General features: G+C 45.9%; 2 protein-coding genes and 1 non-coding gene across 3 annotated transcripts; 2 read left to right on the plus strand and 1 right to left on the minus strand.

Moving 5' to 3' along the window:
* Nucleotides 1-452: 452 nt before the first annotated feature.
* Trnap-agg (transfer RNA proline (anticodon AGG)) lies at nt 453-524 on the plus strand. The gene has a single exon. It is a non-coding gene; the product is annotated as a tRNA-Pro (tRNA).
* Nucleotides 525-7,646: 7,122 nt separating this feature from the next.
* On the plus strand, nt 7,647-10,255 carry LOC128727590 (nocturnin). Its single transcript, XM_053821520.1, has 7 exons — nt 7,647-7,734; nt 7,861-8,093; nt 8,164-8,229; nt 8,297-8,418; nt 8,501-9,010; nt 9,116-9,226; nt 9,319-10,255. Exons 1-7 carry the CDS (start codon nt 7,685-7,687, stop codon nt 9,490-9,492), a joined length of 1,266 nt encoding a protein of 421 aa, XP_053677495.1. The 5' UTR covers nt 7,647-7,684; the 3' UTR covers nt 9,493-10,255.
* A 212-nt stretch (nt 10,256-10,467) lies between these two features.
* LOC128722823 (proton-coupled amino acid transporter-like protein CG1139) lies at nt 10,468-12,996 on the minus strand. The gene is made up of 8 exons (XM_053816505.1): nt 12,863-12,996; nt 12,513-12,785; nt 12,366-12,450; nt 12,160-12,301; nt 11,966-12,096; nt 11,718-11,896; nt 11,474-11,649; nt 10,468-11,394 (listed from the first exon to the last, which is right to left on the minus strand). The coding sequence occupies exons 1-8, from the start codon at nt 12,994-12,996 to the stop codon at nt 11,153-11,155; spliced, it is 1,362 nt and encodes a 453-aa protein (XP_053672480.1). The 3' UTR covers nt 10,468-11,152.
* Nucleotides 12,997-17,233: the final 4,237 nt, after the last annotated feature.

Consider the following 17,233-nt stretch of genomic DNA (forward strand, 5'->3'; position numbering starts at 1 on the left):
TGGGTGAGCGACGGGAACCTTTTCCTCGCAGCCACACAAAGGCTTGCATAAAGCGATCTCCGGAGCCATAGGGTTTTTCCCTTCGCTTAGTAGCAGATCGACGAATCGTTAATCAGAGGAAAGGAGAATGTGTGGCGAATGAATCCCGTGATAGAACAACGGACAATACTTGTCCTTTACTTTTGTCAATGCTTCAATACATTCTCTTGCTTACAAAGCGTTTACGGCGCATGTAATGATACTTTTTCACTTTCAGATATGATCCACGAAGGGCAGAACTATTCATGTATCATTTTCGTGTAGCATTCTGTATGTTTATAGAACTCCGGTGGCATGTTTTTAGTTTCTCGTGTCCTGGTTCTCTCCATCGAAGTCATAATGAAATCGAGAAAAACGACATGCGCATAAGACCCGTCGAAACTGTACGCGTTTATACGCGTCACTCCTCAACGGGCTCGTTGGTCTAGGGGTATGATTTTCGCTTAGGGTGCGAGAGGTCCCGGGTTCAAATCCCGGACGAGCCCACCTCCCACAAACTTTTTGTCACGTATTTCTTTTAATGCTTTTTCTAGCCTGTTACCGCATTGCACCTATTTGATTTCGCGTGTTTCTTTTTACTGCCAACTCGTTCCACGTTTGTTCCAACATTTGCTTGCCACTTGTTGAGAATTGTATTTTTACACGATTCAGTTCACCGTCACAACTCACCAACAAGCTTCGCAAGCCAACCGTGAATGGAATTACTTAACCCATCGCCTAGTAGCCACCGATATCATCCATCCTTTTTGGTTGAGTCGTTGCTGACGCACGGACCAGCCTTTGGTGTATGAAAAATGACGCATTGGTCGAATGTATAAATTGATAAAATTACTCTTCCACGCTACATTACGATGATTCGAACCACGCTAGCCACCACGATAATAAAGTAGACCGATTAAGAACGGATTGGGCACGGCTCGAATGACGTCTCTAATTTTCAAGAAGTTTCTAAAATCGAACAAATTAAAATTCATCACCCAGAAAAGCGCAACGAAAGGTATTCGAAATTTATAAACAAACCGCACTCGCGCTCCCTCTCGGTACTTCTCCCGCTTCTCTGCTCTGGATTCGACGCCGGCCAGCCGGTTTAATGGAATTTTGATTAGAACACCCCACAAGGCAACCGTCAAATGGGAATAACATGGAGCCCGAAGCAGAAAGATTGGCGCCACACTTTGGAACCGGCGCAGCTTCGAGAGTTTTCGAGTTGGTTTGGTTGCTTTGATTGTTTGTGGTTCTGCCTCCCATGGGTATCGAATTGTTGTTTACTATTTCTAGCCTTAGGCAGGTTTTTGCCTGTCCCCAAAATTCATCACTAACGGGGGCTGGGTCTGGATTAAGAAGCGAAAACGAGCAGAAGTGAGCTAAAAACAGTCGACTAACGCAGAAAGAAGCTATGCAAATATTGACCGGGAGATCGCAGACCATTAATCCCCCCACGGGGTTGGTGTTAATCGCCGCCTGCTTTGATGGGATTATTAACCTCTCATGGCGCCCAGGACGTTTCTCCATTTTGTTCGGGGGATGAAAACAACACCTGTTGCTGGTGGGGGAACAGGTCCCAACAGGAAAGGCCGTAAAAAAACCGTGCTTTAAAACCGATGCGCAAATCGATCGAAGCGCGACCCGTTTGTTCCTTCCGTTCTGGTGGGATCCGAAAGAAAAAAAATGGCGTCACCATTTCAACATCTGCAACAATAGTTCGTATTGTTGTTGCTTGCTGTTTTTGTTTTACTCCTCCAGCTGCTGTTGCTCACCCCGATTGGTAGCTGGATAGAGATCTTAAATGATTTATTTGCTTGTTTTTACCGTTTCTCATTAGTTGTCGCTATTTTTTCGTGCTCATTCTTGCCTGCGTTCTTGATGGCTCCCGTTGAGGGCTCTTTTTTTATCGCGAACGCGTGCGAACTGAACCGCGAACCGGGTAAACAAACAACCAAACAACCCGAGCGAACCGGAAGATCTTTTTGTGTCCTTTTGTGCCCTCCCAGGTTGGGGAATTTCAAAACGCGTGCTCTAACCGCGTCCGGTCAAGACGCAATACGCGTTGCATCCTCAACAACAGCTTTTTCCATTGTACAAGCGCAATCCTCGTCTCCGGACCCCGTGGGTTGAGGGATTTTTTGAGAGTCTTCCGGAGTCGCGTCAAAGATGGCACACTCTTGTGGGCGAATGAATCGTGACGATTGTTTTTCGGGCACGACGCCGCAAATGGCTGGGAATTGGCTCCTTATTCGTCACGTGGCGCCTGTTTTTACGCGTCTCGCGAACGTGCTCGCACAAAACCGGGAATCGATCACTTTGTGCTGAAGGTCACAGGAAGCAAGGGCACGCGAGGGTCGAAAACCCGTTGGGCGAAAAAGGAGCAGCAAAAAAAAAATAAAATAAAACTCACGTTCTTTCCCCCGCCTAAAAAAGGGTCGCTTCCGCCTTTGGCCGATGAATACAATTTATTGCGCTTTGTGTGGTTTAGATGCTAGAACAGCCGATACGATTAGAATAGAACACACGCACCCAGCACCCACGTGCTCGTTCCGTAGCAGAGCGACCTCAGCGTAGATTGTGATCGATCGCCTGATCGTGACCGGTTGCCGGGATCGGGACGTTTGTGCAAGTGCAACGATTTCCCAACCTAACGGTACCGGTTGAACCCCGAGAAAGGGGGCTCGTTCCGTGTGGCGTCTCCATCGTTAATCAAAAATTCCCCCGCGGAAGAAATGCACCGCGATCGGATCGATGCATCGGCGTGAACCTTCATAAACACACACATACACACGATGCGGACGAAACCCGTTACGGAAGTGGAGCGGGAAATGTAAATTACAGTTAGCTGGGGGTTGCCCGTAACCTTGAGGATATCGCGAGATCGCCCGCCTCCAGCGGACACATCTATAAAGCCGAGGCACGTACCGGGTCGACCATCGTCCGAAAACGCGTGCTGGGTGGGAGGGAGGTTTGGGATCGTAAAAATAAATTACATCTTGCAGTCCTCCCCCGGCACTGTGGCACAGGGCGGTCCTTGGCAAGGCTGGATGAGATGCCGAGCGAAACCGAACGTTGAATAGCACAACCACAACGTGGTTGCAAATCGTGGCAAGCGAGAAGCTTTATTCGCTCTTGTGCCTTGAAGTATTTTTGAATTTTGTTATTAATTTGAAAATACAAGGACGAACAATGACGGGAGGACGCCTAAATTTAGCCGTCTCAAGTTGCCGCTTTGACCTGTTAATTGTACATTTACGCGGTGCTTTTTTTTTAAATAATCCACGTGGCGCACGTTATCGCACCTGAACCACCCTGTCGGTTGGGGTGAAACGTTCGAACAAATCACACCAAAACCGTTTGCCACCGGACGCATGGCCCCAAAACCGGTTATGTGGAAGGTTTACTTGCGCTTTCCGTACACATCCGTATGGCACCCGGGCACGCCACACGCATGCTGCGTTGCATGGCCCTTGAAAAAAAAACGGCTCACGCGTTGACTCGCCCTATGTCGCGATTGCGATCTTCAGGTCGTGACCTAGGTCGTCACCCTTCACGCGCGCAGGTGGCCGATCGTGTCGCGATCGTGAATCATTGCTGCCGCGAAGGGTTTGCCGTTTGCGTCTCAGTTCCGGTCTGATCGAGAGCGGGGTTTTTGCTGGGCAATCAAAAATGGGACTTCCCCACGATGCGAATTGCATCATTTTGGGTTGTGAGTTCCTAGTTCAGTAGCTGCCTTGGCGGTTTTGGGGATCGTTAGGTTTGCTGTAGGTTTGCTTGTAATTTAGCGCTCCATTCACTTTCGTGCACCTGATCCGCGTAGATGATAGATGTCATCCGCTGGGGTCGGATGCCGCAAATGAGCAAATGTGAAGGTTCTTGCTTGGTTGTTCGGGCAATGACATGTGGAGTGCATCATTAGACCCATTGGCAAGGATCTGTCTTCCTCGAACGCGTCTTATAAGCTGCAAGACGTCATTTGCCAAATGGTAGTGAGATTCGCTTTCCGGAAGCTGTGACTAGAACGTGTATTTCGAGGGTGCTTCTCAATAGAGCTGCATTGTTGTTAGACAAAGCGTTTCCTTGGTTCGTGGTTGATTCTGCGGGAGGTGCTAATTGAAGCACGGTATGTTTGTCGATTTATTTTTGCTCCAATGTCCTTCCGGGGGATTGAATGCTTGCGTGGTAAATAAATTAGTCATATGACCCAAGAAATCTAAACCCAAACGAAATGGAAAAGACAATGTGTGCAGAATTCAAATTATTTGAATTTGATGTGGAATCTTAGGGAATAAACTTGAGAAATGATTATTTACCATTCCTAGAAGACTCTCGTTTGTGCATGTAAAGGTCAATTCTACTCATTATCGAATCGTTTGCTTTGTAAATTTTGAATATATGCATGATATTTGATCAAAAGATTTACAGCCGTTGGGGAATCAACCGAACCAGTTGAACCGGTACCGGTAACGCTTGAGAAGCGTTAACCCTTGAAGCGTGCTCTTGCAAGACTGCACCCTGTATTGCAACGCATAAGACATAGCTACCTGCTCGCTCTGTCATACCAAAAAGTACAGGGTTATTGGTGCTTTTATGACGTCATGCATCAAAAGCATGAATCTAGTATGGTTAGGGGTTAGACCTGGTGTTATTGTTTACTGTGTACGATTTGAATCACAACAAATAACAAAATATGAAAGAGTATCAAATTATAAACGAATTTCATAAAGTTCCTCATATTTTTACTGTTGAAAAATTATTAAACCTAGGTTTACTTTTAAATTGCTATTGTTCGATCAAGAAACGCCAAGTTTTTTGCATGAAAAAAGGTCTGCAAATGTAATATTATGAAAATCCGTTTGGTTCACATCGATGCGAAGTGTTGCAAGCCCGTGAAATCAACATTAAAATTGCCGAGTAAACTAATTTTACATTATTTTCTGTAAACAGCACGCGCAATCACAAAGTGGCCCGCTAGAGCGAGCAGGATATAGAAGGGATTGGCTGTTTCGCTCTCGCCAGGATGGATCTGTTTGTTCGCACGACGTGTGTGTTTACAACGAAGCGCTTTAAGAATTTACTACTCATCCCAAGGTAATTTCGGGACGGAAAATAAGCGGTTCCTGCGGGTCGATCGCCGTTGCCGGCCTGGTGTGGGGATTTCGGGGGAAAAACCGAAGGCGGTGGTAGTATTTTAAGTGTATCCATAGTGGCGTGAAGCCGCGCGCTCAATGCCAACCATTCGGAAAATGGTCGGAGCGAAGTTTTCACGGTCATCGATGATGCAGGGCGTGATCGGGGCAGCGCGCTAGTTTGGTAAATTGTTTGTTACAGTCGCCTCGTTCTAGCGCCAGAAAGTGATGGTGTAGAAAGTGCGCGAGTGCAGCCGCCAGTACTGATGGAAGTGTTCAAATTGTTGCTGGCCAAATGCAGGATGTTAGTGCGAATTCGGCTGCTGACGCCCTCGTCATCCGTTACGAAACACCCCGCGGGAGGGATCGAAACCAACGCTGCCGCGGATCGGATGAGGTGATAATCGCGTGCCAAAGTCAGCTGATAAGGCATCGGTGGGGGTCGGAAGGCAGCGCACAACGGGTGGTGCAGATGCTAATAGGGTGGACTTTCTCTTCATTTCACCACGCATCGATTTCAAACCCCAATAGCACGAATTTTCATCCCTTCTCTGGGCTCTTCCCCACCCCAAAAACAACCCTAAACGTAGCCAACTACGTTTTTTTATTGCTTTCGCTTACGGGGCTGCTGTCAAACGAACTCGCGCGTGTTGGCACAGTGGTTGTTGCTGGTAGAGAATGCCAATAATTAAAATATTTTACATTTTATTATTTACTATAATATTTGAATCATAAATAGCAAGAGCATTCCTTGTGTTTGTTGTCCCAAAAAGTGCTCCAAAGATACGCCGAAAATGCTCTTTATAAAACAGTTCATTAAAAATTGAATCACGAATGCGACAGCGTGTCTGCTAAAAACAATTTGAATCATGAAAGCATGATATTAGTGGCACATGTAAATATTTACATCAACCTAGCGTACAACCGAAACCGTTGTTCGGTATCACCCCCTCCCTCTCTCTCGATACACCGAATCATCGTGTAATTTGCGCAACCTGTCAAAAGCGTACGATTCGGTCGGTTTTTTTTCGGGTGCCTTGGGCATTTGTTTCCTTCCTTGCGTTTGGGTTTGCGAAAACGTCGATACCCTGCGATAAATCAACGTATTTCAAATCCAAACCACTTCCTTTCGCTTACGTTCACGCTCGCGTTGTGCTTCTCGTGAAGGTGTTGTGTGCTGAGTGTTCCGAGCCAGAAGCAAGAATTGTAAAAGCATTAGTTCGGTGAAAGGAGTAGTAGTTTTTACCCAAAATCCAAAATGAAAGACGGTTGGCGGTGTCTCGTGAAGTACGGATTGCTAGAGGAGATGCATTATCTGCAAGCGAGCATTCTTCTGCGAATCTTTGAGCCAGTGTGTCTGCTACGCAGTTTGTGTTGATTGGGTGTAACAAAAAATCTCGCAGCGGACACTGTAAGGACACACGCAGGACTACGCCTCCAATGCAATGCGTGGGTTGGCAGCAAGTTGTGTGTTGGCTTGTGTGAAATAAATCTTCATTTAATTCATCCATTGCTTGCGTTTTCGCTAAAGCTATGGTTTTGATCATCGCCAGGAATGCCACGGGGTGTACGTGTGCTGGTTGAAAATGGTTTGTTCACCCGGTTCGGGGCAATCGGCGAAAAACCAGCTTATACTGCCTTTCATACTGCCTCGCAATTCATCGATCAAACAAAGCGAGATTGTTCTGGCCAGTAAATGTTTATATCGTACCTTTTTAAAACAACTTCCCACCCGTACCCGGTCACGAATATAGTTTGTCCGTGACCTTCAGTTCTGTTGATCCTGCCAATTTTCTGGCGTGGTGTGTAACGCTTGTGCTAGTTTTTTTTATTGCCCACTTTCGTTCATCTCACCTTGAGTGTTTACGTTGATTTTTTTTTTAATTTATATCTGAGATTAAAAACTGCATATTTGGCGTAAAAACGTCCCGTAGGCGTGCTTGAGAGAATTTGCTGCTCGCATCGAAAACTTTTCGCGCCAATATGATGTCGCCTCATGGGATTATCATGTTGCTGTGAAGGTCTCCGCGTGACTGCTTCTTAGTCCTAGATTAAAAAAGATCGAAAAGGTTTACGATTGACTGTACGCATATTTTAAGCGAAAGGTTTGTTCACCTACGGTCTAGAAGCGTAACGAAGGCATAATTTAAACAGGACAATCAATTGTATCACTTCTTCGTGATCTACGGGGATCGTCTAGAGAATCTATTTGAATAGAGAGTAGCTTGCCGAAACGAGCAATTTTACATGAAACTAGCGGATCGTGTCGCGACGGGGTTCATCTCGAATGATAATCGTTCGCTAGTTCGCTCAGTGAGCCAAATGCATTCAATTCTATTCAACGGGGTGTAAGAATGTTTGTTAACGCTATCAACACTCGTCTAGAACCGGTCCGTCCGTAGTATCCTGCAGCAGGGCGAGCTGTCCAGTGGCGGTTGTAGTGCTAAAGAATTCGGACGTTCCTAGCAACGATGCTGGATCCGTGTAGTGAAATTCAACTCGTTGAAAAGCCCTCCCGGGGAGGCGTACCGATGAATGGGGCACTAAAGAAGAGTCATCTGCAGCGGGTTATGCTGCAAAGGTAGTGCATTTTTGTTAGAGCGAACGGTTTCTCTTGTGCGATTTGTCCGATTTGGTTGAATTATATCGCCTGTGTTGGCATTGTTATGTAACCGTTTTTTCCATATTCCGCTTGTTTCTCGCGCAGAATGGGTTCATTCACATCGGCACCGCAGATAAAGAATGTGGACTACCAAGATGATAAGCTGGAAATCACTGAGGGCATGTCCGTGCCGGATCTGGTTGAGTACTGCCGGTTAGCGCGTGGTGACGATCGTCCACCGTTGGTCAAGCGAAAGTTCCTGAAACCGATCGATCGGATGAACGGGAGCGATCTTACAGATGGTTTCAAGATGCTGCAATTAGATGCAATATCGAAGAGTAAGTTTGCCGGAATACGAAGGATAACAATCAATCTAACTTAAACTATGCTTTTTGTTCAACTCCAAAGCATGCAGTAAACCATCTCTCACAGCCACCCAGCTACGGATATTCCAATGGAACATGCTCTCACAAAGTAAGTAAAGTGACTTAATTTAAGTTTCTCGATTGGAGTAACCGGTCTGTCCACCATTTTTCTTTAGCGCTCGGCATGCACAACGACGGTTTCGTACGGTGCCCGCTGGAAGCACTAACATGGGATTGCCGACGATATCAGCTTATTGAGGAAATCATTCAAAATGACCCTGACATCATTTGCCTGCAGGTGTGTATGAGACAGCACTGTGCGACATCAAGGACAGCAAAGAAATAATAGAGCATGTTTGATTTGAATTGTACGTTTGCAGGAGGTGGATCACTTTAAATTTCTGCAAAAGATTCTCCACACGCAGAACTACGAGGGTGTTTTCTTTCCGAAGCCCGACTCACCTTGCTTGTACATCAACGGCAACAACGGTCCGGATGGGTGCGCCGTGTTTTACAAAAAGGATCGCCTGGAAATGATCAACCACTTCACTCGGGTGCTAGAGGTTTGGCGCGTACAAAGCAACCAGGTAGCGATAGCAGCCGTGCTGCGGACACGAGATACACAGCAGGAGATATGTGTTACGACCACCCACTTGAAGGCACGCAAGGGTGCACTGCTTTCGAAGCTGCGGAATGAGCAAGGCAAGGATCTGCTTTACTTTATCGACGGTGTCGCAGGAAACCGACCAGTGATTTTGTGCGGTGATTTCAACGCCGAGCCCATCGAACCGATCTACAGCACAGTTTTGAACTACAAATCGCTCGGGCTAGCTAGCGCGTATTCGGATATGTTGGCCGAGAGTGAGCCGCAGGACGAAAACAATCAGAACGCGCCCAACACGAGGACGACGGACGAGCGGTGTAGCCGGAGCAGTATTGGATCGGCGCACAGTGTCGGCGATGAGTGCGGGCTATCGAATGGCTTAAGGACGAAGGCAGAGCTATCTGCTTTGTACGAACCATCCTACACCACGTGGAAGATTCGCGAGGAGGGAGAAGTATGCCACACGATCGATTATGTGTTCTACTCCAAGGAAAAACTTAAGGTATGCAAAACAGAATAATGAAGGATTTAATCTTTTGTGTAGAAATATGAAACCATTAACCGGTTGTTATTAATAACTTCCTTGTGTTTTAGGTGAAAAATTGCTTAATGTTCCCTTCCGGCGAGGATATCGGTGTCGATCGCACTCCTAGCTTCCAATATCCATCGGATCACTTTTCTCTCGTGTGCGATATTGAATTGAAGCCACCGGCAGAAGCAACCGTTCAACCGGACGTCAATAGTCCTGCACCGAACCATCAGCTGTAGTTCTGATTGGGATCTAGTTGCATGTAGTGGAAGGGATAGCTAGCTGGGAAAGGCGTCAACATCATGCAGGCGTGCCTACATCTCTATGGTAATCGGTTTCAGTTCCATATTGAAATTGTCTCAAAAATCGATTCACCCTACGGGAAAGATCGTTCGACTATCAACGCCTTTTCCACGTTTTGGATTTTCTTCCAGGTGTGAATGAGTTTGTGGAAATTAGTTTTATTTTTGTGATAGATACTGTGATCGCGTAAGAAATGCAGTGCATAAAAGGTGTCAGACACAGGACTAAATAACAAGAGGGATAGGGTTTAGGTTAGGGAGTTTATGTGTTTTTCTTCCTCTACAAAATGTGGTATACATTTTGTATTTTCTTCTTTTGTCCGATTAACATAGACTAATTCTGCCATAATGAGTTATGTTGATAGTTTAGTGTTGTATGTTGTTCCGGGTACGTGGACAAAACGCGAAAAGCAGCAAACACACAAAATTCCCCCCGATCGTTCCCCGATCGTTCAAGGTTACCGCGTAACCTCGCACTAACGCGCATGGAAGAGAAAATCGCCAGCAAGATGAATTAAAAATAAATCCGCTTTTGACCTCCGGCCTGGCCGGGGAGGAAACAAATATATTTATAACCCGCTACAATAGCATTAGGAGGGGGGCAAACTCCCAATTAACGTGAAGATTGTATTAGGAACGGCAGAAAATTATATTTTCATATCAACAAGTAACGGCGATCGCTGAACATAGAGTAAACCGTAAGGATGTATTTATAATAAAAAATAAAAATTATGTTATGTCTTCCTTTTTTAAGCTCAAGCGTCTATCATCTCTTCCACGAGGTGTCTCGTGATGGTAACTTTCAACGTCGTAAGGTGTATTGATTCACTGTTGAAAAGGTGAGAAGTCTACAAGTATCATCATGAGCTGCACTAGCTGGAATGAGACACTTCAGGTTCAGGTTTGGTCGGATAAATGTATCATTTATTGAGGTGTTTTCATTGGTTCCTCGCGTAAAGCATAAACATATATAGTGGATCTGTTTGGCCGAAAGCGTCGGCTTCTAATCTTTTTAGTGGAAGTAGTGCGTCGCGTGATTGTACAAAGTTATCTCTAACTATCACCATTTCTACGTAACGCGTGTGCGCCTATCGCGTGGCGTTTGCATGCAAAACATCTGCAGAGAATAGGCTTTACGATTTCGTCTTTTGAGGTTGCTTTGCGGTTTAGTAGAAACATATTTATTCGAACAAAACCGAACGCGTCTCGCGAAAGGGCCACCTACGCGCCTTTGGTCGCTGCTAGCAGAAGACGTGAAAGTAATACTAGTAAACGATCGTGTAAAGAACAGTTTATGAAACTACAAATGATATGTCACATATAGTCTCTACCAGAGCCATCGAAACTGTCAACAAGGCCGGCTAGTATGAGGAACTGTGGTTGAAGCCTATCGCTATGGTGGACCGAGAAACTCCGTCCCAGGAAGCTTAGTGCACAACCGACTTCTATTGCCACAAATAAGCTAGGTTTCCTTCCCCATATCCTGTACGATTTTGCTTTGCCAGTCTCTCGCTTTGGTAGTAAGTGGGCTCCGTTCGTCGTTCGTTGGCAAGAAAGTTTGCAGTAGCTGGTGGAGATTGCGAGTGGGTGTGTTCATCTACATGAAACTGAGAATAATGTCACGCACGCTCGTGTACGTGCCCGCTACCAGACCAATGATGCCGAATATAATGAGTACGATGTCCTTCCAGAGAGTTATTTTTCCGGGGCCAAGTTTATCAGGCCACAGCACGCAGATTTCCATGATCGCCGGGAAGGCGATACCGAGCGCGGACAGGCAAAATGCACCGAATAGCGAGATGAACAGTCCCAGGCGCGGGATGGCAACGGCTAGCAGGACTGTGGAAAACAGAAAATCAAATGGATTAACATGGTACTTAGTCCTGAGGCATGGATGGCTAGCCTGAAGATAACTTACAGGTAGTGATGACAACGACAATCCGAACCAGCATTTCGTATACGAGCTTGTTGTTTGAGTCACGATACTTCTCAACCAAGTACACATTCCAGATAATATCGACCGGTACGTAGCACTGCAGTCCGTAAGAAATAAAGATGGCCACAGCGAACAAAATTCTTATCGATTGAGACATGCTGTAAAGTCGAAAAAGCGGCATGTTATGTATCTTTCAAACAACAAAAACCGTATCGCAGAGACGTACATATCTTCCTGTGGCAGATTGAGTGTGATACTGCCAGCAGACTCGGCACCGTACTTTAAGTAACCGAGGAAACCCATGCCAGCATACAAAATGACGATCGCGATCATACCCACGTTAAGTACTCCACAAGAGCCACCAAACGACTTTGGTGTTGCCATGTTATTTTCCAGTGCTATAATCTATGATAGGAAGTCACGATTAGTATTTTAATGCAAGCCCAGTTTAGGTAGCACACGAAGAATATTTACCACTCCGACTGCCTCGAGTGCGAACAGTGTGGTACCGAAGAAAAGTGGAAATTTGCCCACTTCGGCGATGGCTTCACGTTCTGAGATCGGTGGGATGTCGTCCAGGACGTAAACCAATATTAGTCCGATACCTAGTAAAGCGAACAACAGATTATGCAACGCTCAACAAAGAAAATGTGTATAGCGAATCCTACCGACAAACGTAATCAGGTTGGCTAACGTCGAAAAGGGAGCCAACACCTTAAGGTTGCGAATCATGTTGATGCCTATCAACGGAACGAGCAGGATCAGACAGTGGATCTTGACGTCCAGCTCCAGCCAGTAGTAGTCGACTAACTACGGAGATGAGAAGAGAAAATAAAAAATGTATCCTTTTCCTGCAACTTAATGGGTCACCCACCTGTTTGATGTTAGTGGCCACAAACACTATGTACACGCAGCAAATACCCAGCTGATAGATGATCATGAAGCCATCGACGATAACGCTGAAATAAAAAAAAAACCCCATCAAAATAAACCGACTGGAAGCCTGGAGACGGGCACTTACACCGCGTAGGGAGCGAAACATCGTAAGCACTGTGGGCCTTCTTCGAGGGCGATCTTCATCGAGATGGGATAGGTGAGGATGGGCACGCGATGACGCTTGCAGAGCGCGTACTGTGCCTGAACAAGCACATGCAAACAGTACGTGCAGAGGATGCCGATCAGGACAGTGTTGACAACGCCGGAGATATAGCCGGCATTGTAGAAAGCCTGTGGCATCGCAAGGATACCCGTGCCGAGCGAACCCTTTAGCAGGTGAACTAACGTTTCGAAGTTGCTGATGATCGATCGCGAAAAAAAAGAATGACGATACAAGGTGAAAGATGGATCGCACAAAACTCCTCCATTACTCACGTCGTTGGATGTGGTCGGTTTCGGTGCAGATGGGGATCATAGCTTTCGTCAACGATCGTATTTCCGTTGGAGGCGAATATCTGCATGTCTACGTTGGTGCCCTTCTTCGAGGGACTCCCTCCGGAGCTGCTCATCTTGGCGTGAAGCGGCGGCGCTCGAAGTACCTCTCGAAGAATTCACTGCAATTGAACACGAATCAGTCAGCGTTAAGTGAACCCAATTGCGTCTCGTTTGTTTGTGTGTTTGAAGTGATGGTTTTGCTTTCATCCTGTGCTCGATGAAACTCGCAGGGCACATTTTGAATTGCACCCGTTCTGCTCGCTCACGTGCCGTACATACCATCCGAATGCAATGAATCGCTTGGTGAGTACATTTTTTTCCACAAATAACCTCATTTTTGACCTCGTTGACAACGGGTTGATGCATGGCCTTTTTTAACTTCCCAACACGCGTTAACGTGCCCCATAATGGAGGCGCATGGTCGTTGACGGTAGGGCACGGGCATTGTTTATTAATTAAAATATATCTGTCCCGACGATCTGTGGTATTCTTGGCAGCAGACAAGCTCCATTAACCGGCCATCTTGTACGACCCTTCGTCAACGACCGATATGGGGCACATTCCCTTCGTTTTGTTTTAAAATACTCTCTCCCCATCCGTATGCCCGACTCAGTGCCAAAGGGCAGCTCGATTAGGTCATCGGTTCAAAGATTCATTTTATCTGGTTAGTGGCAACATACGCCATCGATCGCACATGTTGCGGATTTTAGTTTTTGGCACCCGTTAGCAACCGGCCGGTGTGGCGAGGATCAACTGACCGACAGGCACTAAAACACATTCCTGCAACTACACAACCGACAACCGAACAGCAAAGCCGGCTCGAATTGACGTTAATTGAAATAGATTAACCGCTCTAGAGAACAAGCGAGTTAGAAAGTTTACCGCGGCCAAAGTTCAGGTGGACAAACGCGGGATGGTTTCAGGCGGGACGCGCCCACACCATCCGTGCCAAAATTAGCCGCCATGTTGTGATGCGATCAGATTTGTTAGGAACGTTTTTTGTGCACAGGGGGGTCGGTTTATCAAAGTGACAACAATGTGGCGCAGAATAAGCCGCTCCCTAGGGTATTCAGAGCTCGGTTGGCAAAAGCGGTTTGCAATTTGATACATTGTTTTGTTTTGCTCAGAGTTGTTTCGCTATCAGATTGTATTGGATTAGGTAATAATTCAATGCCTGTTAGTTCGTTAGCTGCTTGATTCATCCATTTATATCATGATTGGTGAAAACTATACATTTAACGTTGCGAAATGTTTTCAACAAATTTATTTGTTTTTCCAAAAAGCTCTATAAATTTTGTTCTTATACACAACATTAAATGTTGTTAACAGAAACGTTAGACGTTAAATTTGAATTAAAATGATCCATCTACGTTTGATGTTTATGCACAACTTCACAGATACACGGTAACGTTGTTATTTATGTTGCAATAAGTCCATCACTTTGCCCACCGACAGCATTATTACCCAATCAACTTAAACGTATCACCAGTTCCATTAGTTACGATCTAGACTAAACGCACCAGCAACAGAACGGACCAGTTAATTCGCGCTCTCGTACAATGCGGATCACACCGGGAGTGTCGGTTCAGGATTGGCACACGTTTTACTTCACTTCCGTCTGCACCGACGGCTGGCGGACATCTGCGCGGTAACAGAGGCGAATCCTGCCTTAGATTGTCTCCAAAGGGACTGGTGGGTGCACGAGGGCACATACAAGTCGGAAGGATGGCCGAGGTTGAACGTGACGTCCGTACTGGCAACACGGGTGTCGGTTTGATCGCGTTTGGCCGCGCCTCCTCAGACACGTAAAGAAACACACGACGAGCACGCTAGCCGGCACTAGTCACCGATACTGGTGTATGTGTAATTGAACGGAATTATTGTGCCCTTGTTGTGATCAGACTTGCTCAACCCTTTCATTTTACGTCATCGATTATGCCATATGATTGCATGAGAAGAGAAAATTTAAAGGGTCATGTACAAATACAACAAAAACAACAAAAAACTGCAATCCATTAGACTCGCAAAGTCGGCTGAGTTTCACTTAAGAGCAACCGTTGCAGTTGCAACTGATTGATTGATACACCGAATGCACCTAGTAAACAACCGGGATTGGATAGTATTTTTAGCATCGTTGATGGTTTTCTCAATTTTTCCTTAAAGTGTTCACGCTTCGTTACCACTTGCTTATCCAGGGAGGAGCACACTACTTGTTGATTCACTTGGGTGTTGCTGCCAGGGCGCATTACTTCCCGCAACCTTGAAGGTTTTGCCAACCTGCCAACAAAGGTCACATTTCCTTGGCAACGGCAGGGATTGGGTGCAGGTGGCCAAACAATGAGGCCTCCTATTATGTTCGCGTAATTTACTCAGCCACAAGGGATGTAAAAGTTTCCTCGGGATTGAACTTTGCAATAATGAAGCTTGAAGTTTATTCACCACGAATCATCGATTGGAATGTGGTCAAAGTTATCAAGGACTTTCGAATTGCGGTTTCAACAAACTATCTACATCCCATTCATGATTGTGTAGAAAGTGGTTAATTTTTAAATGTTGAAAACAAACGTACGAACCTGAAATATGTATTGAATCTGTTGGCCGATTAACTGTGTTTTCTGTAAACTACACACTGAACTATAAACATGGTAAATAACAAGCCTACTTAATCTATAATGCTTGTTTGCAAAAAATACTGCCCAGCAAAGGATTTTGTGAAATATTTCATACAATCTAACAACCAGCGTCATGAAATGTTTCATTTATAAGCATTTCTAGTTTATGCTAAATGCGTCTTTAAATAAACGAAAATTTTGATGGTAACGATTCCTGCCCGTCCATTTCGCATAATTAGAAAATCATATAATTGCATCCGTCAAGAGAAAACATGCTTGACACCCACATGTCTTCGTCAAGAAGCGTAACCAAATGGGGAAATAATGGCCAAGAACGAAGGTCAAATTCATTTATCAACAGGCTTTGCAATTCGGAAGCTGTAGACGTACGTAGCGTATCATACCTCGTGACGTTTGTTTGATTTCCCGCTCGTGCGCACGCAAACAACAGCAATAAAAGGCGTCCTTTGCCTCTCAGTCCCATTCGGTGCGACCTGTTCCCGGTAGCATCCCTTTGCAATCCACTCCCACGTGGTGTTGGTATTGGTGAGATAGGTCCTCACTTGGCGTAGGATGGTGTGTATCTAGCACGCCGGATTTTTCCTACGGCACACGCTGGCGTGGCTTGGCTTGGTTTCACGTGCTACTAGAAGTTTTATCTTTCAAAAATCCTACATTTTCCTGCTACTTTAAAGTTTTCAGAGCACCGTGTGGTTCTACACTTTACTCCCACGGCACGACAAGCCGCTAGTTGCAACATTTACGTTCCCCTTTTTGCTGCTATCCACCACGTCACTTCAGATTCTTCGCCGTCTGCTATGCTGGCTCATAGGTACGAGGGTCGTCCGGTACCGACACCACCGTCTCGTAGATTAATCTATATTTATTCCACCATCTCTTCATTCACGTGCATTCTGCCGCTCACCCACACAGTGTTACTCCCACTCCCGAGTCAGATATGTCTTGCCTTCTCTTCGCCCGACTGTGCAGCGTATGGCCAGACAGCGTGGGCCGGAATGCACCACAAATGCAGTTGGAAATTATGTAACGTGCCAGGCTTGCAAATGTCCTTGCCGTGGCAGAGCACAACACAAACGAGCCCGTATCCTGTGCCACTTGGAAAAAAAGTAAGAAAGGGAATGAAGATTCCCAGTCTACCACCCCCACTGGGAAAACACTCCTCGCCGAGCGTGCTCAGCGCAGAATGGTAGTAATGAAACAAATGAGCGTAAAATACACACCTCTTGGGAACTGCGAGTGCAGTCGGTCCCGATGGAGGAGAGGAAACTAGCCGCGTAAATATCCTTTCCGGCCAGCAACGAACGTTTACGGGTTCGCCCGGAGCTGAACGCGTGTCGACCAAGCGGACGCCTGGTCGTTCGTACGAGGACTGGCTGGTTCACTAGTCCTCGATACGGTTTGGCCCCATCTCAAGCGCTTTTGAACCGCTCTTCGGTTAGCCGAAGTGAAAAGAGTTCGGTACCCGAAAACGGAGAAGATTTTCACCGAAGCAAACCCTTCATGTACACCCTCGGTAACGGTTGAATCAAAATCTTTCAGGGTCAAGGGATTTACTGAACATTATTATTTATCGAGTTTTTTTCTTTTCCTAAAAATGTTTGTTAAATAAATTGAACTTTTTTAAATTTATGATTTACAGAATTGACGTCACGGCTGCTGATTTATGTGGAAAAGTGAG

This window comes from Anopheles nili, chromosome 3 (genome assembly GCF_943737925.1).
Source record: "Anopheles nili chromosome 3, idAnoNiliSN_F5_01, whole genome shotgun sequence".
Classification (NCBI taxonomy): Eukaryota; Metazoa; Arthropoda; class Insecta; order Diptera; family Culicidae; genus Anopheles; species Anopheles nili.